Source organism: Acanthopagrus latus, chromosome 1 (assembly GCF_904848185.1).
Source record: "Acanthopagrus latus isolate v.2019 chromosome 1, fAcaLat1.1, whole genome shotgun sequence".
Classification (NCBI taxonomy): Eukaryota; Metazoa; Chordata; class Actinopteri; order Spariformes; family Sparidae; genus Acanthopagrus; species Acanthopagrus latus.
The window spans coordinates 6,692,422-6,717,608 of NC_051039.1; the positions used below are offsets into that span (position 1 = coordinate 6,692,422).

Sequence of the window (25,187 nt, forward strand, 5' to 3'; positions counted from 1 at the left end):
ATATCAAGGTATAAAAATGTCTACCACTCATCACATAAATCTGGCAACAAAATCAATCTGATCACTTATGCGCTTACACTTAAAAAAGAAAAGAGAAGGGAGGTATGTGCTGATTAAAGGAAAGCTGGAAGGCAGTCTGATTACCTTATGCATGCCCCACCAAATAGTGACAAGGTTGATATTTGAAATTCAGGAATTTTAATCCGTGGTTCTGAAAGATAACTGGACTCATCAAGGCCAATACCAGACGAACGAAGACAAATAGGAATATTTATACTGTTATGTGGGAAATGGTAATTGCTGACATGTGAAGGAACTTCTATGCTGCAGGCCAAGATTAGAGCCGTTTATCTCATCCCCACTCTTCATACACACGAATTGACTATTTTCAAATGTGTAATATAGAGAGACGTGTTTGTTTGTTGTGATATAGCAAATATTGATATTTAGATCATAGCCCCCCTCTGTCTTACTATTGATTTTAACTGGAAAACCATACATTATGGAAGCTTAATTCAAGTACACTTAATAGGCTGTGAATCAAAGAAGCACTAGAGGACGAAATTAAGCCTGTTTGGATTTAAATTATATGGGAGAGGTGGAGACGTCGATGCTATGGGAGTGGAATGCATTTAAGGCAGTTATGAGGGGAAATATTATCGCAATGCCAACCAGTATAAAAAACAGGAAAGAATAAATAAACTTTAATTAAAACAAAAACAGCTACTTAGAGAACATAAAGACAGTATGGACCTAAATATTGAACATGCAGTTAAACTACTTAACACTGATTTAATATACACACAGGAAATACGATAAGTAAGAAGTAGTTTTCGCAAACAAAAAAATTGTGAGTCAGTGACAAAGCCTTTATATTAGCTTATAAAAAAAACAAGCAGGCAGCTTCCTCTACAAAATAAAAAAACCCTGAGACAAAAGAGATTGAACATAAACTTGAGAAGATTCAACAGTGTCTGGTGTCATTCTATCAAAAAGGTATTCTCAACAAAAGGAAGACAGTGACTCAGACTGTCTTTTTTTTTTTTTTTACACTCACTCCATCTTACAGACACCAAAAATAATATCCTTAAAGCTGAGGTGACACTTGAAGAAATTAATCCAGCTATTACAAGACTGAAGGCAGGTAGCTCCCCTGGCACGGACGGCTTCACCTCTGAATGTTGCAAGGTGCTGAGGGATAAGTTACCTTCGTTAATGAGGGCCTATAATTGGGTACTTCAAAAACTAGAAATCTTCCCTCTCGGAGAGAGGCAGCAATTTCCCTTATTCCTAAAAAGGGCAAACATAGACAATGATGTGATAAGTTGAGACCCACAAGTTTAGTGAATGTAGATAATCGAGTGTTCTATTACATCTATTACAACAAGGGGGGGATTGAAAAATGCCTGCCAGATATTATCCACATGGACCAAACTGGTTTTATTAAGCAGAGACAAACATAGAATAACTTAACATATAATACAGCCTGTCACAGAGAATGAGATCAGCCTCGATGCCCAAAGGCATTTAATGCAGTCATTTTTATATTAAATTTATATACATTTGGATTTCATGAGGATTTCATTAAATTGATTCAAACATAATTTGACAAACCAACAGCCAGAATTAAAGTAAACGGGGACCTTACTGCCCCGTTAATTCAACAACAGGGATGTACGGTCTCTTTTTTTCCTGTTTGCCATATTTATCAAGCATCGCAATGAAAAGGTTTTCAACCATCATGGGAAACCACAGCTGGCATTATTTGCAGATGATGTCTTTTTTTATATATTTAGAACAACCCACCCAGTCCCCATCTAAACTGATGTGTTGCCTGGAGGTATTTGGGAGCCTATCAATTCAAAGAAACAAGTCCTCAGATTTAATTATGAACCCATTGGGAAAAAATTGCAAGTTTACCCATGATCATTGTTGGACTTCATCCAAACTACGGGAATGCTGTATGTAAGAAGATAGCATTCTATTGCATCCTTAAATATGAAGGAAGTTACAGCTGAACAGCATCACGGGACAAACTCGTATTCAGGGAATCGCAGAGAACCAGGAATCAACTATTAAAACATTCAACTCAAGTAAAAGAAAAAAAAGAAGAGATTTCGGCGTATGTGGTTTTTAGAATACGTAGTCCAGCTGAGTCATCTTTATCTTGTGGGGCACCTGGAATCATCCGTCTATCTTGCCAGGCCTCCAGCCTGTTGTCAAACACATAGGTGTTGAACCAATCCGGATCACGGGAGGAACAACTGGCAGCTACGACTGAGATTTAGATGTGACGACCAGCAAGAGAAGCAACTTTGTTTGGAAACACCAATGGCAGACTTACGAGGTTAGCACAGATGTTGCTATAGCATCAGTTATATTAGAACTTGAGAGTATATGCAGGCTTGGGTGCGAGTTCGATTTACCAAGTGGCACCAACTGGTTAATCTAATTGGTTGAAGTTAGTCCGTGATAGACAGATGGTTCATCCAGTCCCTAAGTATTTTTTGAAAGTGCTTGCCTTTTTCCAAACAGTTTATGGTGGTGCCTTCCAGATGGTTCTGTGTAACAAACCATTTGAGTTCTGTGCAGCAAAACATCTGTCTGCGTCAGATTAGAGGCCCCTCATATGCTGATGCAACCACGGCTAGACTGCTAGGTGGAAAGAACTAGAGCTGGCAATGACTGATCACACTTTTAAGCAACTGTTTCTGATGAAATACAAGTCAAAAGTCTCTTGGACAGAACAAATCCATTTAGTTACCTGTCCCTGAAGATTCGGAAGGAAAAAACATGTAATATAAAGAGAATCTCAAAACTACAAAGGTGGTGTGCCTCGATCGGGATATTTCATGCCAATTTGAGCGACAAAAGATTTAGTACATGTGTAAGGAAATGTGTTACAGCTTCCTCCATTGTGATAAATAATGAGGCACTTAAGTAGTAAGGAGTTTTCAGAGGCAAGACCATAATCTGGAACACCAAGACTTCAAGTATATATCTGCCTATAACTGAATACAATCCTAAAAATATTTCCAACAGTTTTTTAAAATAGAAAATCAGAAGCGCTGTATATTGAGGAGAAATTGGACAGGGAAAGTGATAGAGTTCTCTCTGGGGAGGGACGGCATATGGTCGACCAAATACAGTGGAAAAGTACAAATTCCCTTATTTGGAGGGGATTTGTAGGACGCGTTTTGTTGATACTTTATTACGCCTCAGCAGAAGTAACACACTATAAATACTACAACCAGTGATTGAGATTGTTAGACGCAGTGCCGGGCCAACAAAACAAGTCATTTTAAAATGCATAGTCCTGCTCTCACCTGGAATCTTATTGGAGGAATATCCGTCAGATTCCAGAGGAGGTATTCGGAACCTCAGCGATTTTATATTTGATGTTATATGCCAGTGAATCCATAACTCATTAGAGCCCCCAAACTCCCTTGAGTACACTGAGATTAATTTAATTTAGATATAGTCGAGGATGGACTTTATCAGACCCCAGACGCTTTACATTAGACACCTGCACATAGCTGGACTATTAATATTCCTCCCAGTTGTCTTGTGTTCTGTTTGGTACAAGCAATTGATGCCTGTGGATTATGGCCAATAGGGACGCAATCACTTCATTCATTTATTTATTTACTTTTCTCTTTAAGCTGCTGTAAGTGTTGTTGTGGTTTTAGCTAACTTTCTGTCCATTTGACAATCAGCAATCCCCTCCCTCCTCTTTACATCACCATACTTTTACGACTTCTTTCTTTTTTTGGTGGCAGCTCTTCTTTGCCTCCTTGATTGTATGAGCTCTCACCGGCTAGGAGCGCTGGTATCTGTAGCTCACTCTGTTCCACCATTGCTGGCATAAGTACCAGAACAGGAGGATCCTGCTCTCTGTGTGTTCGCCGAGTTCTCTGTCCTGTCTTAAAGTGTGCAAGGATACCAGACATTTTCTGTTCTCTTTTGCTGCATGAACAGGGGGTGGAGATAATGGGTCACTGACCACACACTTTACAACAGTGATTACTGTTGGAATGCAGAGCTATTTAACACTTATTTTGATAAGAAAATACTGTTATGGCAGCTTTAATTTGCGACTCAGCTGGTCCATGTGTGACTTTGAGACTTGAAAATGTAAAGATTCCCTCAGATAATAGAGATGGCAAGCTTGATGATTAATTTCTATAGATGGTAATTTGAATCTGGATGGTTTCTTTTTTTGTGCTTATTTGTTTAGTTTTTTTCCTCCAAGCATTGGATTTTGTTCATAAATTGGTCATTTATGATTGTGAAAAAAAAAAGCTTGAAGTTTTGAAACCCCCAAAATTTGATGGATGGTCTGATTGTAGAAACTGTTTCTCTCCGTGTGGTAGAAGTGGGTGGTGTGAATACCAGCAGATATCTAGACGATACGAGTACGTCTACTGTCTACTGATAGACGAATCTTCTGTTGCCGTAATGTTTATCCTGTGATATTTATTCCATTTTATGTCTTGTTATGTCAGGCTAATGTGGGCAGTAATGGAAATCAATGACCAAAAATCAATGGCAATTATAATCATATAAAGATTTTATTACATCAATGTGATGTAAGTGTCAGATATTTAATTTGCTAGATTAGGCTCTGAGTTAACCCTTAAGGCTTTCAGTCAATTCTAGAAATGTTACTATGTGACAACATATGTCAATATCATGATTTTAAAATCAAATACACCACAGTTATTTTAAACACAGCTACTGTGTGTGCACAAGCCATCTTCAATTCATGATGTCAGATTAGATTAGGACCAGCTCAAATGTCCATAATTTAATTCATCTGCAGCTATTAACCCTTTGTCATCCTACATGTGTCTGGCTTGAAACATGTCATATCATATCAGTATATTTTACTTTCCTTAACCTATTAACAGCAATAGACGACATTTGGTGGATTAATAAATGTCTTCACTTTCATAAATAATAGATTGTTTAAGAGAGCGGTGCACTTGTCATGTGTTTTTGGTTAAAAATTCAAAGGAGAATTTATTCCATCATTACATCAGATTGTTTAACAAGGCTTGGCTATGATTGTCTACAACTGCCCTGTGTCATTTTAATGTTTTAGGTCTTTTTAATAATTAAAAGCAAGAAGAATCACATTGTATATTCATAAGGATGGCCCAGTCCCAAGTTATCGTACTGGGCCATGTTCTTTTTTCTGGTTTGAACATACAGGTTTGAATTACTTAAGTTTACTGTAAAGGTTTCTCATGGAAACGAACAAATCCTCTGAACGTGTGCAGAGAATTCTCTGAACAGTCATGTGGTTACTACCTTCATTTAGTTTGTTGCTTGTACCTAACATTTCATGTTCTTTGACGAGGACATATTTCTTTGGTTTTGTAATTATTTTAGATTAAACATTCAGACCACAATTCTTGGGCCTTCATATCCTAAATAGCAAAGGGCAGCCATAATGTGAAATCTAATGAAATTATCAAGTTATTTCACAATATGTCCTCTCTCTCTCTGTCTCTCCAAGGTCAGAACTATACTGCCTGAAAGACTTTACACTTCCCCATCTTGGCACAGCTTCATAATAAGTTTATTTTTATGCCCTTTCTTACCCTTTTCTTGCCCCACCCGCACCTTTTGCCTTTTAGTCTCCTCCGCAGGGGTTGTGTCTTTCTCTTGCTTCACATCCTGCAGCACAAAAACACAAATACCCTCAAAGTCAAACGCAGACACTAAGACATTGACATACACACACGCAGCTACAAAAACACACAATGCAGTCCCCCAATGGATAAAGCAGTATGTCCTTTCTTGTGTTTGGCATTGTCCTTGTTTATTCACATTTATTACCAATAAAATATGAATGACAGAACTCTTGCGGACATTTTTCTGTTCCCCTGGTTTCACACGCACCCCAAACATTCAAAAAAGAAAAAACAAAAAAAAAAAAGATAGAACTGGCCAAAGGTGTGTCCCCTTAACACATTTACGTACACACATTTCTCTGCATTGCTGAAATTTTGATGTGGAAAAAGGCTGTTGGGCTTTTAAAAGATTGTGTCTAGCAGAGAAGGCGGTTTTATCGAGGACAGGCGAGAAGGCACTCCGAATTCACATCAGTGTTAAGCAAATAAAAATGATATTTCAAACAAGACCTTTCCACCATATTCTGCCGACAAATCAAGACAACAAACATTTGTGTTTTGCAATTCAATGTCTGGGTGGGTGGATAATGATACACATAGTGCTTTAGTAAATGCAGTGCAATCTGAGGAAAACATAAACCCCTGCTGCTCCCAGGTCAGAAAAAACACACTTAAGTATATGATGTGAAAGTGTACCTGTATTAAGATTACTCAGAGGGGAAGCTTTGAAGTTGCACTTAATTGACAGCATTTCTTTTTCATTTTGTGTTAGTAGTTGTAAAAGGGTTGTGGAAATTGTGGGCTGTGTTCTTTTTGTTTAGTTCTCAGTTACGAAGAAAAGGTTGTTCATATCTTAAGTGTACTGTTGTTGTTCCCCTATAATAAACAGAATAGATTTGACCTTGTTCACAAAATATGTTTGCTAAAGTGCAGGTAGTCATTTTACTCAATATCAGATGTGTTTTGTTTGGTTTGTTGGTTGACAGGGTTTCTCATACTGTAAAATACAACATATCAGACTCCAGGAAGAGCAAGATGAAGCCCTGGACTGGATGTTGTTCCTTTAGTTGTTGTTCCTTTAGCTGACACAGCCCACTGACCTTAGTCAAGGTAAAGACAGACATCTAATGTCTGTCATTAAAAGATAAAAGAATAAAACAAATCACTATTTTCCTCGAGGAAGTAGATGTGTGAAGTAACATAGATACTGACAAAAGGATGTAATCGAACTCGACACACTCGGTCCTCCACTGGAAGCCTGTGAGGCTGTAAGAACTGACACCTGGCAGCATGAATCCGAGCTTCCAGCCTGAGGGGGACCTTAACAAGTTTGTTTTGTGCTGCTTTGCGGTGGTGTTTTAAGGTTTTAACAGCACAGTCGCAAAAAAAAAAAACAAAAAAAACAGTGGATCAATAAATCTCTCCTACTCGTAGGCCTGCCTTCTTGTTCAACCACAATGTCTTGTTTTCTATTTCTGTTCAAGTTAAATACAAAAGTGTCTTGTGTGGGTGTGGTGGATTTCTAGTTGTTTGAAGGCACATGTTACTGTAAGTGCGCTGTATATAACAAGTAATGTAATGGATTACTTTGTCTACTGAGTAATAAAGTCTTTAACTTTCTCTGTGAATAATGTTCAATGAGTAATTGATTAAAGATCCAACACTGGCTACAAGTTAGTCTGCAAACATATATGTCTATTCAGGAGCTGACTCATAACAAGTTGTTTAGCTACATCAATCCCAACCACCCTTGTTACCATTTTGTTGTTTGTTTAATGAATGTGGCTTGGTAGTTAGCTATGTAGGAAGATGACATCCCTATTCATCATCCTGCCTACAAAGCTCTTGTGTCTCCAGCTGGCGGAAAACAGCCATCCTTGAGTACAAACTAGACTCTTTTGAATCACCAACAACCAAGAAGAAGCAACCACTCTTGTCAAGAATAAGGTAACTGCAATTAACAGGCTGATTCTCTACCTATCTTGACATCCAAGTCATAGCTAATAGATTTGGTCTTATTGTCCAACATTCAGATTGTTATTCTATTAAGATTAACTTCAGGGCAGCTGAATCATCTGCATATGAGAAAAAACGAATTTGAGCAAGGTGGATTCAAGTACATAATACAATTTAAAGCAAAAAAATAGTATAGGTGGGCCAATACGCTGCCTTGTGGCACTCCATGGATGCTGTGCAGAGGATCAGGGTGGAACTGATCAGAAGCCGTCTACCTTAGAGTTGTGTCATCAACTTTAGTGCCTTTATCCTAGAAAGAATATACTGCTAAGCAAAGTTTTGAGATGCATACATTTAGTAAATCACAGTGTTTGTTTACAATAACTGCATTACACACTAGTCTCCATATCTTTTATTTGTCTTTTTATTGTGCTGTTTCAAAGATATTCATCTCTAATGCATGTGTGATGCTTCAATATTTCACAACAGAATGTGAAGAAATGACGGTTTTGATGGGCTATGGGTTCCCAGTCTGGGCCGCTAGCTAACAGCAGCTAAAGTCAGACACAGTTTGAAGTTGATCAGGTGATATACTGCCCCACATCTTGCACCTTTAATTGCACCTTTACTAACGTTGGGTTGGAGCCCATCGGGCCACAGGCTAAAGTAAAAGCCAGCTGGAGTTTACCCCAAACTACCAGTTATTCCAGGATGTTGCTGTTGTGTAGATACTTGCTAGCAAAGCAACACAGTACATTAAAAAAAGCCCAGTAGAAACCTCAGACAGACCTGACCACCAGGTTTCACTACATATCTTTGAATTTTACAGTAATGTCTGAAAATGACAGAAGGAAATTTACATTTTTCTCTTATATCTGCAATGCAAATCAACTGCCAGTTGTCTTACCGAGAAGTGACTGTTGTCAGTGCAGTGTCACTCAGTCTGTTAATCCCTCTGTATGTAATACTATAGCTCTTACACACATACATCTAATTCACAATTACAGTTTCAGTCTCAAAAAATTGCCAGTGTTTGGATATAGCAGAATAGAGGAAAAACCATTGGCATTAATTATAACTGAGGCAACTAATTCAAGCTGTAGAGAAATAGCTGCTCAGTTTAATAGAAGATGAATAATCAGCTGCAAGTGCAATATTTCTAGTGACTTTTTAATACAATTCCTTATCAGTTAAAAGTGATTAAGTAGTGAATGACAATTGGATGAATGTTATCAGACACAATTTAAACATTAAACCATAAATGTACAATAACGTGCAGTGTGTATGTGCATGTATGTGTCTGTACCTTCCCTCAGTACTTCTCTGCTAGATTGTTCAGCCTTCTCTCCAACATCTCTTTCTAAACCCCTCATTTCAGAAACATTATCCCAGGGTTTGTTTTTTTCCATTCAATTGCACATGCACATATCAGGAACAAAATTCCCGAGTTTTTCTTGTTCATTTCTCACAGTCATGTATCTTCTTGAAACTTGGGATTTCTGACTTTGTCAAATGAGATTGCTTCAGTCTTTTTAGAAATGTATTAAATGTCCTAAACGTACGGTCCTCATGAATATAGGTCTTCTTCCTCGCTGAAGGGAGATGTCATGGTTTGCTTGTTTACCAACTCCACACTGTACCTGATGTTCTTACCCTGCATGCCCAAGACCTTACCGACTGTGTCTGCTTTCGCTCCTATCAGTCACACATTAGTATTTCAGTCTCACCGCGGTGCGTTCGCTGTTACAGGTTTCACTCCATGCTATGTGCTGATATTGTGTCCTCATGGTGACAGTGCACTTCTGTTAGCTGACGGAATGTTAGTAAACTTTGTTGAAATGATTTCGAGACATTTTCTGAAGGATGCCTCTCCAACGGCTGCCAATTGCAAAAATACAAACAACACTGAAAGCAGGCAAAATGTTTCTTCCACAGATTCCACACCTTTTAAAACATTTTCCAATATGCCCTCCAAGACGTCACAACACCATCTGCACTGTGTTTCTTTTTTCTTTCTTTTTTTTTTTTACCCGACTGAGACATAACGTAGCACAGAATGCCCGGGTAATGTGACAAGATTGGCGAACTTCTCACAGCACTAATGCGGCCAAATAAAACTAAGAAACAATTAAGGTGGGTGGCCAACAAACATAACACTGAACTGCCTCCCTCTAAAACGAGACATTATGTCCTCACTACAAGAGGGGAAAGTGTACTTTCCCTCCTCAACTTTCTTTTATTCCTTTTTTTTTATTGTACTCTCCTCTCTGAATTCTGGCTCAGGCTATTCTCTGAATGCATCTGCAAAGCTGGGTCCAGTTTTCTGATTGCGTTTCAAACAATTGTAAAACAGAGAAGAAAAAAAAACCTTCATTTCCCTCTGATTCATATGAAGTAATTTCCATGCAGTTCGTGAATTTATTTGAGCATCAAACACACATTATGCCTCGGCTGTTAGCTACCGAGGACAACACTGCTAACTTTGCCAACGCTGTCAACTCAGGTTGTTTAGCAAACTCAAAACCGACAGCACTAGCCAACATGAAATTCACTCGATGTGCATTGTGGTGCGTTTCGCATGTTATTTATCAACCAGGTGCACCGGCCTGGAAGCGTAGTTGCTTGTCATCTGAGACTTAGCGTGCGATCAGTGAAGTGTGCCTCTCTTCTTCATGCAAATGCATTTAGCATTTAAAGGAGGCGTCCACACATAACAGGGAGAGATTTGATGAAAGTGGCTGACTGCACATCCTGGCACATACATCAGTGCTCCCCCAATATTTAAGGGTCAGTTTAAAGGGAAAATGATTTTGCTGCTACAATGCAAGTGCTGATTTGTGCTGCAATGGTGTATTATGGAAAAGATGTGGTGGGAGAGACAGAAAATAATAACCCTGCATTCTGCAAAAATCACCATGACAGCAAAAACATGTGTAGGAGAGCTGCAGTGAATTATTGAGAAATTAGACTGACAGCTTCTTAGAAAGAAAAGTTGTGCAGTATTAATAAAAAAAAAAACACTCAATATTCCGCCGTTTTTTTCCATTAAACAAAGATGGGATGGAGAGTTGTGGCTTTGTGGTTATTTAACCTGAAGTTGAACTCGAAATCCTCTGAGCTAATGCATTTTGCCGCCTGCACGCTTGACACATAGCTGCGATGACGTGTGTTTTTTAACTTTTAATGACTCCTTCTGCGTTGGCATTAAGATGATTTTATAGTAATAGATGCCCAAATTATTTTCTCAGTTGGAGTTTAATCAGGGTACTAAGCACATGGTTTGGAAATGTAAAGTTTCATTTATTGGGAATTTTAATTTCTACATGACTGCATTTGATTTTCTTTTACTAAGCTTGACTTCTTGCAGGATTTATCACCCCATCAGACCTCCATATCACCACAGAGCTGCATCTTTGGAGGATCTGGTTTATATGCAGAGTGCACCTAAAAACATGGTCCCAGTTACTGATAATTATCTCCTGCTTTAGTAAATCAGAAGCTAATAACATGCAGATTGTGTGCGCAAATATGTACATAAATCTGGCCCGGACGATCAAGAGTTTGGAACTGGGTATTATGGAGATTACAAACCAAATTGAAACTGAGAGTAGAACTGTAATAGAAAAAGGGCTGCAATCAAATTATTTTATGGTGGCAGCTGCTGCACAGACATCTGTTATCTCACCTAATGGAACGGGCATAAGTTTGTAGGTTAAATGTTAATGTGAAGTTTGACTTTTTCCTTTGTTTATTATGAAATAAATTTAGGAGTGATGCAAGCATTTACTACAACACGTTTTCTGTGATCAGAGTATGATGAAATGAATAGTTTGGGTAAAAATGCAATGTCATTTCAGTTGATTGAAGCGCGACACTTCATTTGCATGTATTGCTGGGTATTGTTTTGTTACGTCTGCCACAGGGGTCATGTTTTAAGTCTGCTTGTTGGATTGTCAGCAGGATTACACAAAAACTATGGAACAGATTTCCACGAAACTTGGATGGAGGATGGGTCTCAACACAGAGTAGTCTGTAGTGGCATTTTCTCTTACTTAGGTGGCAGTACTTTTTTGTGTTCGCCATTGAAATCCATGAAAAAAACTCACTGAAAATTAGTTTTGTTCCCAGCGAGTGTTACTTTTAACTTTTACAGACACATCTCAAGCCCACAAACACCGAGCTATTTAAAGGACACGTTTTTTTTGGACCGAGTATCACTTTAAGATCTTTTAGGGGAAACAAGTCCCACGTAACCGGGAGGCTAATTTGTGTTGTCATCTAGAGACGTTATGTGGAGCCGCTTCATTGGCGATGAATGAAGGAACAAAATTGTGGACTGATAGATTTAAGCAATTACACCCACATGAGCTTCATTTAATAAGAGTTAGGGCTAACATTGTTGAACCAAAAGATGTGCTTATATCCGAGGAGAATGACTCTGGGTTGTGTTACAGTGCGCACAAAGACGTCCTCTGATTCATTGTCACTGAAGCAGCTTGAGGGCCTCTGAATGCCTGCCCTCATTTGAACACCGGGTGTGTTGTCTTTGCCAGCTTTGACAGAGACATCATTTTCACAGATCTCGAATTAATTTTGTCTGAGAAAATAAAAACAGACTAATTTCCCGCTGAGAGGCAAATTTGTACACTTTGAGGACAGATGTTGAAATTGGGCACAAACAAAAGCTCCTGTCAGGCCGTTGTGTTCTTGTAATTCAGCTATTGAACAGTCTCTTACCTTTAAAATATGTTTTTACAGACTGAACACCTTTTTCAGTGTTGGGAGGATACTAGAGAATTGTGCTGCTGAATACTGTTACATTATTAAAAGTCTTGCATTTTTCAGTTTCTTTGAAATATTAGCATAAATGCTAACACAGTGGGAAACAGCTACTCCCCCATGATGTCTCTTTTGGAAGCTAATCACTGGAGTCAGCGGATGTGATTTTAAGCACAAATGCAAATCCTGAAAGACAGCGAGAACGCGCAGTGACCCAGAGTGTTTTTCCAGCAACATTGACCATTTTGGAAGCTGTGGCACAGCACACTCCGGATCCTAGTTATGTTAGCTCTGATGCTAACTCCAGGGAAAGTTAGTGTAATCTTGTCCCATTGGTTGGAGCTGACACTAATTCCCTGGGACAGGAGTGTAGTGGTGTGTGATTTAGCGGCGTATGCTAAGTGCTGCTGGAGCTGCAGGCTAGTCTGTGGGCACCAGGGCAGAGAGAGCAAGCTGGGAAAGTACTGACTTGACTAACTGGCCTGATTAGACCGGGTGTGAGATGACATGGATCAGATACACACACTAACCCAGCCGGAAAAGACAGATTGGCAGAATTAGAGGAAGAGAGTCAAAAATTTGAATCACATTAAGAGAGAAATGAGTGGATAGAGATGATCAACAGACGTGGATGCTAAGATAGAAAAACTGGGAGATTGGAGGATGAAGAGATGTGGAGACAGTAGGTTAATTTTGTGGACGTGATGTTTCCTCCCGGGGTGTTTTTCAGCTCTGCTGGACTGTAGTGGTGTAAAAAATTGGCTGAGATGCAACGTAGCATTCCCATCATGGTTTCATTAGCTCTCATTCAGCCCGAGGCGTTTCACACTGCATTTCCTCTACTCATCTGCTTCTCTTAGATCTGCTCACATTACGGGCAAAAAGGTAACACGGACTAAGCTGAACCAGGAACAGGAGCTTAAAATTTCTCTATACTAGACTAGAACATGATTTGGATATAGAACTGAAATAAATGTTATTTCTCATCTCAGTGAATGTTATTGATTGATTCAGACATTTGTTTGCCTTTAGCGATTTGGACTGTTTTCCCTCATATCCCCATGACTGGGGTAAAATCAGATTACATTTATTTCAGGGTTATTTTATCCATTAATAGCTGGCACTTTACTTTGAACATTGCCTACAGGCATAGATAATGTTCAAATAAAGGCAGACAGTGGAAGAGAGATTTAGGGCATCTCATGAAGCCCGATTAGCGGTTTAGCAAAAATAAGGTTTAACCCTGGTCTCCTAATGGTTGCCCAATTTGGAACTGAAATTAAGTGATTTTTGAGGAGTGGAGGACAGAAGGAGGGCAGTAAACTCTCAGCCTCAGTTTGTGCCTATCATGATCATATCATAATCTCCGCTCCTGCACTTGAGACTTGCACTAATAATTAGATTCGAGTCACATATCTGAGTCCCACTTTTTTTTCATATATATCAAAGACAACACAAACCAGCCCTTGAGAAACCCAGTGGGTCATTTTACAAAGCTCACAGCATTTTTAAAGACATGTTCAGAATACATAAGACTCTTAGTATCTGTGTCCAGGATCAGTATCCACGACACAAACAAAGACGGCGAGGAGTTGAAAATCTTGCTGGTGCTGTAGGATACAAGGAATAAATGAGCCTGTTATCATTTACACAGAAATATTAAAGAGTGGCAGTAGTAATGTGGGTATTTTGAATAAAGAAACAATAGGAAAATTAAGTTCCATCTTGTTACCTTTTGCAAACCTAATCCAGTTCTCTCTTCCTATCCATTATGCATTTGATGGTAGTATTCAGGACATGAAGCACGCTTGTTGTTCTCAACCCTTCCTATGCCTTCTGGGTAAACACATGTGGTGGGATTAGAAAGTCCTGACAGGACAGTTAGTTATAATCACCCCAAAGCTGTTTTTCCAGGATTTTTCTTTTGATAAGATTTAAGCATCCTTATGAAGAATGTAGCAGTGTTTTTTGTACCGCATTTATAACCACCTGACTCCCCTTAGTGCATGGTAAGAGGTGAATGGCTGCATTTATTAAGCACTTTTATCTAAAGTGCTTTACAATGTGCTTAACCTTCACCCATTCACACACAGGTGGCAGCAAGCTTCTTCCTGTTCTGACCTTCAGGAGCGATTTGAGGTTCAGCCTCTTGCTCAAGGACACTTTGACATGTGGACATGAGAGGAACTGCTCAGTTCCCACTGTAGCACCAATCCTGTTATTACTGGGCGACTCGCTCTACCTCTTCAGCCACAGCCAACTAATATGCAGTATGTCTCACCTGCACCCGTGACAGGCTGATGGTAGCAGCCAAAAACCTTTAAAGGGAACAAAATATTGTGACCTAAACTCAGGATTGAGATTGCTTTGTTTCCTGAGACAAACTTTCACAGATTCTTTGGGGTCAGAGATCCGGAGGATATTGGCCCCCAGCTGAAACCTGATTGGCAACTGAAGTGCCCCTGTCGCTCAAATCTCATAGCTTGGTTGATTTCACCCACGAAATCCCCTTCAAATACGTCCTCTGCCTCGAAAATACTGCACTGCACCTACACCAGACACCCTGGAAGGGACAGAAATACCTTTAAGAACTGCAACCATAAAATCTTTTTTTATTAGATGAGAAATATGTACATTGTTTGTGTCTGAGTTCTCAAATCAGGTGGGAGTGCCTTTGGAGATTATCTCGTCCTTGGCAAGTGCAAGACTATCAGCAGTACATAGAGGATGTGTATATATCAATGTATAACACAAGTAAAGGGAAATTACTTCATTAATCTCTCTGTGTTATATTCATAGACTATAATAATATATGACAATATATAGATATGGACAGTTCATATGTGGACTATTGTTTTTATATTTAGGTATGTTGTTCTTCTTATGTGTGTTTCTTATTTTATCTTGTCATTAGTTTATAAGAATACATTTCCCATTTCATCCAGCTGTGATAGTCCACCACTCCTGAATGAGCACAGAGGAAACACTGCTGTTATATGGGTTATTTACATACATAAAAAGTCACCAGAATTCAGAAAGCTAGGCGTCTAGCAGTCAGACCCCCCTTCATGGCCCCTTTGAGGCCCCTGATTTAGAAATGTAGATCTGCTTTCCCTGCTTGTAGTTCATTTGTGTTTGTTTGTGTGTGTGTGTTCTCAGGGTATGATGGGTGTAGTGGGCTGGATGTTGCTCCTACTCTCCCAGATGATGGTGCCTGTGGCGTCCCAGAAGCCTCCAGGGCTCAGTGTGGGTGTGGTCATGGCCCAGACGCGCCATCTTTCCGATCAGCAGCTCCGTCCACCTCGGCGCCCCGATGATGCCCTCGACGTCTCTGTGGTAATAATGAGAATGAACCAGACTGACCCAAAGTCTGTGATAACACAGGTGAGAAATGCTGAGCCTGTCACTGATATCACACACAAACCATCTATCACACACACACACACAGTCTTGTTTGACACCTGAGTTTATTTCACTGTGTCCCAAGGTGTGTGAGCTCCTCACACGCACTCGTCTCCACGGCATCGTGTTTGCCGATGGTACCGATCAGGAGGCCATTGCCCAGATCCTTGACTTCCTCTCCGTTCAGACGCAACTTCCAGTCCTGGGAGTTCATGGAGGCTCCTCTATGATTATGGCTGACAAGGTGAGTGGCACACAACCACAGACAGCGACGCACACAGAACACGCTCCTGCTTCTTTGGATATCCACTGTTTGTGTTGTGGAGATTAGGGAGCTGTAATCCAGTCTCTCGGTCCCATTTAAATGTTAGGATAATGGTTAATGCTTTCTAACCTACACTTTTTTTTTTTCACGTTAGAAATTTAGGTCAGACTTTCATTGACAGACTTGGTATTTAGAGAGTAACTCCAACACTACAGCATAAAAAAATGACTCCATAAACCACAAAAAATAAATAATTTTTTTAAGGTACTATGTCCTCTGCTGGTGTGAATATAAAACAAAGTTAAACCTCAGCTTTTTGATAAATGTTACATTTCAATCTCTTTTAAAATGGATCTCTAATGTACATTTCTGGGTCGTTTGTGTTGAGTATGTACATGGCACACTTACGTCACATTTAAACTGTGAGGGGATGTTGTAGTCAGCATGTTGTGGATTAGAGAATGACACAACATGAGGTTTTCGAAGCTTCTTTGTGGTATCACGGCTGCTCTGTCAGCTTATGTTTTCTTTAAATATAGAGCAGAAACACTGCCAACACTTTGGATTGATGGCTAGAATCCCCCAAAGCTATTTTATGTTAATTACCCCCTTTTTAAAGATTTCATAGTTCACATTTAAAAGTGCAGTATTCATAAGGTCAGTAGAAGTCTTTGCATAGAGCATGCAGTATTCTCTGGTACATGTTTCTTTTACTGTAAATGATCAAACATTGTTTAAATATGTAATAATGTATTTTTTGGACAAAAACTGGGCTATGCAAAGAGAAAAAAAGGAGAAGAACTGCCGGGCTGTATGTATCACATCTTCTGCTCAGTAGGATGCCAGAAAAATTGATTTCCAGTCCTTCAAAGAAAAAGGAGAACATATCCTTTAAGATTGGATTTTTGTTTTATTTTGGTGTGATGCTCTCTGCAAAGTTTGGGATGTACATCTCTCTCTTAGCTGAATTCTCTCTCTGGTACTGACTCTGTAGACCTCGCCAGCTGACAGACAGACTGAAGAAGCTTTGATAAAAACACAACAGGTTCTTTAGCTTTTAAATCTCTCAGGGCACAGCAACCAAAACACAGGAACCAATAACTGCAGCACATACTGCCTTTTGAAGTACTAGTTGATGGAGGATGCGGTATATATATGTGTGTGTGTGTGTTTGTTTGTGTGTGTATGTGTGATGAAAGACAAGACAGGTAAGGTAAAAGAGAGAAAGTGAGAGTTGGCTTGAAGTGGAGGGGCGAGAGGTTACATCATGAAGGTCACTGGCTTGTAGCTCCCACTGCGTCTGTAACGACTGGGGAAATACATAAATTGTATTTTTCCCACCCTCAATCGCTGCCGTTGATGTGCCATTAAACGGGGTACTTAACCCCCGACTGCTCTAATTGATCTGCTCAGTGGTCAAAAGCACAAGAGTGCGGTCATTCTTGGCAGCACCCAGGTGTGAACATGAGTGTGTGTTGGCCTGTAACTAACCGGCCCCCCACCACTGCTCCTGCAGGCCTGTTCTGTAAATTAAAAAGTCCTCCCACATGGTTTGAATTAAGGTGAACAGCAGCTCACCATCAGGCGGGTACAAAAGCTCAGAGAGTCTGCAAATTGCTGAAAAAACATTGTTGGTAGATTTTTTGGGAAGTTGTGTGTTGTCGTGGTAGTTCTCACTTATCTGCACCTGCCAGAAGGACGTAGTGAGAATATGTGGGGGAAAGTTGTGGGAGGACATTGTATCCTAATAATTGATTTTTCTTGCTGTCAGGATTAGGACTCCAACTAAGGATTGTTTTCATTACCTGCTGATTATTTCAGGATTAATCAACCTTTTCTTTTTAGTCTACAAAACTGCTCGGTGCAGATAATATGTGGGAATGAACAGCAGGAAACACATTTATCTTTCTAAGCAGTAACACTGAGACACAATTTAAAACTGCACAGGTGGCATTATACCCTGTTACTGAGAGGCACAGTGGGATTAAACTCTGCCCAGTCTAATAATCAAATAAAGAAACTGCGACGTATCCGCAAACATTTAGGAAATGTCCAAGGACTCAAAGTTCTCACCTTGATTGGATATGATTTGGAGTTATCGCTGTGTATTAGCAGCTAAGGTGGACTGTGCAAAAACAAACAGACAAACATACATAATTAATTGCATTGTTTAGCATACAGCACATAAATAGGCTAAAATTATGAATGAATACAATGATAATGCGCCCAACAGTACATGACATTATTAAGGGATTAATCAAGTGGTTTACACCCAGTGGACCCCTCTGGGCTGGACTTCCTACTAATACTCATATAATCCCAATTTTTGGAGTATGTGAGTGTGTGTTTGCTGTATCATATCATATTTTGTGTTTGTGTGTTTTGAGTTCCACAGGTGGCAAAAGTACACACCTTCTCTGAACAGATACTTGTGTAAGAACAAGACTCTACTAGTTCTGGTTCATGTACTTTACTCAAGTGAAAGTAAAAGGAACGTCTACCGACCATTTCTGTGCAAGTCAACTGAGTATATTAAGAAACTGCACAGGCTGCATTATACACTATTAGTGAGAGGCACAGTGTGCTTGAACTCTGCCTAATCATTTTAATATAATACAAAGACCATTAAACTCGAAGATAGAATCAGTAGGTTTAGTCTGAGCTGCTCTTAAACACTCCAGAAAGATAGTTAATTTGTGAATCTCATTCCCAGGACATCAAATACCAACATTTTGGGTTGATTTAAGTAAATAAGTGTCCCGAGCAGTAAAAAAATGAGGAAAATAAGAAAATCCAGGCTGTTGGCTGCAGGGTTTCTGCACATAAGAGACACCAACACGCCTTTTCTCCCCACTCCCGTCTCCCTCTCTGTCTGTCTTGTCATTTATCTGGTTTCGTCTTGCTGCGTTTGGGTTAAGTTGAAATCTGTCATGTTATGGTGGGAAGGCAAATTGGAATGACAAAAAATAAAAATAATCACTAACTCTGCACAAATTTGTTAAAACCGAAGTAATGAGCCTCTTTTGAAAAATGTAGAGGAGTAGAAATTACAGATATTTGTGTCAAAATGTAGGGAGTAAAGTAAAGAGTTGTCAGAAAAATAATACTCCAGTAGAGTAAATGTTTTTTCATGAATAAGCAGTCCACAAGAAAACTCGGTCACACAGCCTCATTAATATAACAAGAAAGGCAATTATTTTTCTATTGACTGACAAAGCCATTAATCAATACATCGTTTCAGCATCATTTGTAATGATGAGCCGTGGCCTGGTCCCATCGTGCCTGGTGACAAATCTATTCCAGAGGTGATGAGGACTCTCAGTGAGGTTGACACACGTTTTGCACACTGCGTGGATGATCTCGACACACTAACCCTCCTCTGGCTCTGTCCTCAGCTACATGAGCTCCTCTCGTGGTTTACAGAATATGGTACACATATAAATGGTAATGCTTTGAACAGTTCGGATGAAAAGACCAACCTCTGCAAACATATTTTGCAATAAAAAAAGAACAATCTGGCTGCATGTAATGTGTCTTGGCTGTGCGTCTGTTGCTTTCATACCTGCTGTCAGTGGTGTAGTGGTAATCTGGAGGATTGAAAGAAATCCCAGTGGGCTAGTAACAATTCAGCCTGATTACTGTGGGCTAACAAACAATATTGCGCTTTCTGCAGCCTGAGCAGACAGAGCCCTGTGCTCTCTGTCTCCACACACACACACACGCACACACACACACGTTCGATTAACGTCGCAATCAAGTCTATAGTATAGGAGTGAAAAATGAGCCGCTCATCCTCCGTTACCTCAGTTATCCAGGCTCAGTGCAGTCATAGTCTACACATCATGTTTTAGATGGAGAGCGAGAAACAGAAGGAAGGAGACGGTGCCAAGAAAATACAGAAAAATAACTTCAGCAGGCAGGCAAGTGCCTTAAAATAATGGATATACGTGGAGGTGGGCAGGGAGAGTGTGAAATAGTTGGTGTTAAAGCAGTGTTAAGCCGCCAAAATGCTAACTTAACTGTCATGATTATGTCACATTTCAAATAAAGGCTTTCTCCAGTTGTCATTTTTATCAGTAGCTGGCCACCCAGCCCAACACACTCCATCACATAAACAGGAGCCGGCATTGCAGGCATCCCTGAAAACTGTGATAAACAAGACCAGTAACTTACTGCAACGACCGCTCGTGTTTTCAAAAGGACAGTTTTTATTTTTCAGGATTTCCTGGAGTTTACACACACTGTGACTTCTGAGCTCAGCTGCTGTTTGTTTTTCCCAGAAACCAGAATATTTTTTGCTGCTTTTCAGTTGGGGAGAAATTTGTTCATTTCAAGTCAAACACAGTGCTTTTTGGTTCCAATTACCAGGACGGGACTCAATGCTGCTAGTCAGTATTATGCTTCGGGGGCCACTTTCTAATCATATCTCCACTTCATTGACACCACCAGTATCTGTGGTCTTGTAATAACAAAAAGAAAGTATGATATACACCTAAGAAAAAGCGTCATGCCCAGGAGATCTTTTAGCACTTGCCTCCCAATGGAAACCCTCTGTATCACCACTTTACATGATTTGTACCCACCACACATCATTTATCTCCTGGACTGAAATTACGTTCCACTCAGCCGCTGCCCGCTTTAGACCAAACTGCAGTTGGCCCCCACATAAACAGCTTTCTCAGATCTTTAGCATGAGCAGTGTCGGGGAAAAACAACCCTTTTTTTTTTAATTATGTGTGCAAATGTCCAAATACTCACACACGCACATTCATATATAGTAATTGTGTAAGGAACATGATGATAAATCAACGTACGGATAAGATAAATAAGTCCATAAATAAAGGCGTACGTGCAGAACCGAGCTTTGTTTATTGTGCGCGCTTTAAAATGAAACATTGATCTGCTGAGCAGAGACGAACCCTGGAAACCTTGCTGACAGTAATATCGTTTTGTGCATTCCAGTGTTTGTTTTGTTTTTGTTTTTTTTGCCTACACTGTACTTCTCCCTGTACCTCTGCCAGAACCGGCAATGTTCGAAATAGGTTCCACCCCAATTGGATCAGCCCTAACAAATGAAACAATCATCCATTTTTGTTTGCCAAACCCATTTCTTTTTCCTAAATGAAAACAAACAGATCAATGTCAGAGCAGGTCCAACCGTTCCCCCTCTCTCCCTCTCCCTCCCTGCCTCCCCATCATCCCCCTACAATGCATGTCAGCGCCGAACAGTCAGGCATAATCGACGGGAAGTTGGATGATGTGCTGTGAAAAGGGAGACACGTTTAGGGAACACGAAAATTGATGGGGAGAAAGGGCATGTGTAAGCCCGGGAGAGGAACAGGATTAGTTTGGAATGTTGTACTTCCATTACAGAGGGACCGCTGTGGGAAATAAGAAATGCTGTTGGCTTTACCTCACCCCCATATGTGCTCGCTCATTCTCCGCCAACCTTGTTCATCTCTTCTTTTGACTTCCTACTGGGTGTGTGGGGGATAGAGGGTGGGGGTTGGGGGTCACGGTGCGCAGCATAAAAACACGAACATGCTGAAATGGAAGGTTGTGAATTAAACATGCATGTTCTTTCTGCTTTGCCGTACGTACCACTGTGGTGAGATGCTACCCTTTCTGTGGTGTCTGTGTATTTGCATGCGTGCACGTGTGTGCATGTGTGTGTACGCGCGTGTGTGTTTCCCGGCCTGGGATGTCCCATATCAGTAGGGGCCATTTGCCCAGGTTCTCTGCAGTCACTTTAATATTTAACACCTGCTCCCCACACCTGCTGTCACTTGCTGGAGATACATTGCTGTGTCTTTCACTCACTGAGTCCTCCCCCACTTTCACCTCAAGTCTTTTTTCCTGTACTCTAGCCTTTACTTCCTACATGGCTCCCAGTCTGCCTCTGTTTGGTCTCCTTTTTCTCTTTCCATCATACACCAATATTATTCATGCTTACAAGTAGAATAAATTGTTTTTCATAACTTAAGCTGCTTGAGAGGGGACGAGGCGTTATGAATTTGAGGAAGTATTATTTTAGGCCTAATCATCTTTTTCTAAACCTAACCACATTTGCCTTTATTTTGGAAGTCTTAGGTATGTTGCATTTTTGCCCAAAGAATGAGACCATGTTGTTTTCACAGACAGACCAGGACAAATGCAACACTTAAAAGGTGGCTGGTGGATCTATTACACAGTTTGCGGTGATACATTAGTTGAACGAATCACAGAAGATACAACAGGTTGGAGCAGCGCTCACTCCTCAGTGGGAACAATTGAAAAAAAGCTGGAAGCAGGGAAACAACTAGCCTAGCTTTATCCTGAGATTCTACTCATATATTTTTGAATGGATTAAACAATTTTGTTTTGATAAACAGGGCCAATGTACTTCATATCTAATGTTTTCAAGTAGAATCAATATTTTTTTTCATAACGTAAGCCACTGAAGAAGAGATCCGGCAGAATTTGAGGAAGTATTATGTTTAGAACAAGATTTAGATCTTTTTTCCTAAACCTAACCAAGTATTTTTGATGCCTTTATTTTGAAAGTCTAACTGTATGTTGCCTGTTTGTTATTGCTAATTTGTCCAAGGAATGAGTCCGTGTTGTTTTTCACGGATAGACAAGGACAAATGCATCATTGACACGGTGGCTGGTGGCTCTATTACATGGTTTGCTGCGATACATGGGTTGAACAAATCACAGACAATACAACAGGGTGCTGATTACATTTTGAATGTATAACCTAGGAACCCCTACACCCCCATTCCTACCCAGTGGGGATTGGGACAGCATGCTGCATTGGTAACCACCATTCGTAAGGCTTGGGACCCATTTTTATTTCCCTTCGATCAGAGCCTGTGATTCTGTGTTGGTCAGGTAGTGGTCCCATTTGATGTCGAAGTCTCATTGTTAGTTATGCTCTAAATTTTGCATTTACACAGCGATGATTTGAGTTCCAGGCAGCAGTAACATTATACCATCCTGTCATTTCCCTTTTGCCTGTCAGTCTTTGTGTGTTTTCCGGCTCTTGCACCACAGTTGTTAGTCTCAGGTGGCTCGGGTTGTGAGAGGAACAGCCAGCTGTGTTGGAAGGCTTTGGGAAATCTTGTGAGCCTTGAACCCCTGTGAAGTAAGATTGGATGACGGGTTTGCGTGTCTGTTGGAGAGGGAAAAAAAGACAAAAGACGGAGGGGAGCTAGGTTGATATGGTTACTATGGTGACTAAACCAGACTACAGCGTTTAGTTCTGATCAGCCTGCTCCTGAGGTTCTCTGGCCGTGTTTACACAATAGGTATTGCTGCCCAGTTTTTTTTTTCCCACACTGGCCGGGCACCATGCTGAACACAACTGGCTGTCGATGTGAAAGCCAGAGAGAGAGAGCGAGCGAGTCCTTGTCACTGCACTAGGAAACTCCCAACTACAACACACTAAGATGGCTAATTTTGAAATGCTGTTTATGAGTGAAAGTGACGTAAAACCACACCAGCGTTTTCAGGTTCCCTTAAATCTTTTTATCTCTGTGGATCTCAAGTTCTTTGCAGCTGAATATTTTCTGCCTCTTCTGCACACAAAATAGTATTTTGATTGCGGGTCAGTTAACCAGGCGCTACTGAGCTGCTGTGCTGAAATGTGATCCAACTCACATATCAGATATCATAGAAATCCTTCATGATTGTGGCGTCATATTGCATAATCAACATTAATACCATTTGAATTAATAGTATTTGGGTGAGAAAGCTTATTGGTTTTCTGGTGGATGAATTGGATGACATAGCCCTGTCATATCTGCCCAAATCTGTCCACACAGCCCATCACCAGGGACACATTGTTTTTTTAAAGCTCTGTCTCACCGTCTTTTTCTAAAACGCACAGTTTTTAACTGTAGACTCTGGGGAGGAGTTTTTAAAACTCCAAGCCTACTGAAATTTAATAAAAACGCAGGTAAGGTCACACAGAGGGCCAAAAAGGTTAGAGAGAAATGTGTTTTCCAATATAGTCTGTATAGTGTGGAGTTTCTCCTACTTGTTGATGTTGAAGGGGATTTAAAAAAAAAAAGGATAGATACAATTAAAAGCTGACCAGTATCGTGGGTCGCAATGCATTTACCCTTGAAACAAAAGTGTACAGGAATATCAGATAGGCTTGCTCAACAGACTTTGACTTCACCTAAATTTACACTGAAATCTCAATCTGCAGTGGAAGCAAAAATCTGCCAAGATAACTCTCAGATAACAGGTACAGTACATCAAAGAGCATTATTTATGTAATATCATACACCGTCCCTAATTTATATAAATGATTTGATTCATAATTAGACAGTGCCAATAATCTCCAGCATTTAATTGTTTCAAGCATCAATCCTATCAGTGCAGATGCTGTGTTAACATTCCTGCATTGTTGTAACTATTAATTATGTATCGTCGTACATTTCTTACTGCAAAGTTCACACTGCCACTCTCACCTGACTCATCCCTGTGGCTTTATTTATTATATATAGATAGAGAATGCTGCCCTCTGATTTGTGTCTTGTTATTACTCTGGTTAATTAACCAGTTAATTATCCTGTATCTCTTTTTGTTATCTTGTTTTTTTGTTCAAAAACATAATTTCGTTGTATGCTTACAATGACAAATAGTGTTTTTTTTTAGCTTAGAATATCTTATATTTTGTCCCATTCTCTTGTTCACAGTATATATATATTAATCTCTTCCATATGTGAGCAAAACTGTGGGATCGCATACAAGCAATTTTTCATTTGCAGTTTTGGTCAAATCAATCAGCAAACAGCAAAGAACCCAAAGACACTGTGTGCAGAACAGAAGCTGGTATAAGCTTTTCTTGTGCTGAGAAAAGTTGTACTTTTGGTTATGACTTGACTGCGACACTGCACCGTGGTTAGGTTACCATCTGGAAGGAAAAACAATCTGTAGCATCGCTCCTCATCATGTCTTTTCCAGGAGTTGTTTTCATCTTTGGAGGGGAATTCAAATATTCGCTGTAGTTTTGTCCCTGAGACAGCCACTTCTCATCGTCCCTTTTTAACTCTGAGTGCTTTTCATCTCAGGACGGTGATGTTCATTGTACTCTTGGCTTGGAGACAGCCGCTTTTCTCTTCAGCGCACTTGACTGCTTTTCTTTTCCTTGAATT

At 40.0% G+C, this 25,187-nt stretch overlaps 1 protein-coding gene across 19 annotated transcripts in view; it reads left to right on the plus strand.

The window, feature by feature from the left end:
- Nucleotides 1-25,187, plus strand: part of grin2ab (glutamate receptor, ionotropic, N-methyl D-aspartate 2A, b) — a 128,383-nt gene that overhangs the window by 31,413 nt on the left and 71,783 nt on the right. For all 19 annotated transcript variants that reach the window (XM_037115210.1, XM_037115154.1, XM_037115218.1 and 16 more), the window contains 2 exons: nucleotides 15,534-15,758; nucleotides 15,862-16,020. In XM_037115210.1, coding sequence (XP_036971105.1) covers nucleotides 15,534-15,758; nucleotides 15,862-16,020 — 384 coding nt within the window. The remainder of the gene's footprint in view (nucleotides 1-15,533; nucleotides 15,759-15,861; nucleotides 16,021-25,187) is intronic.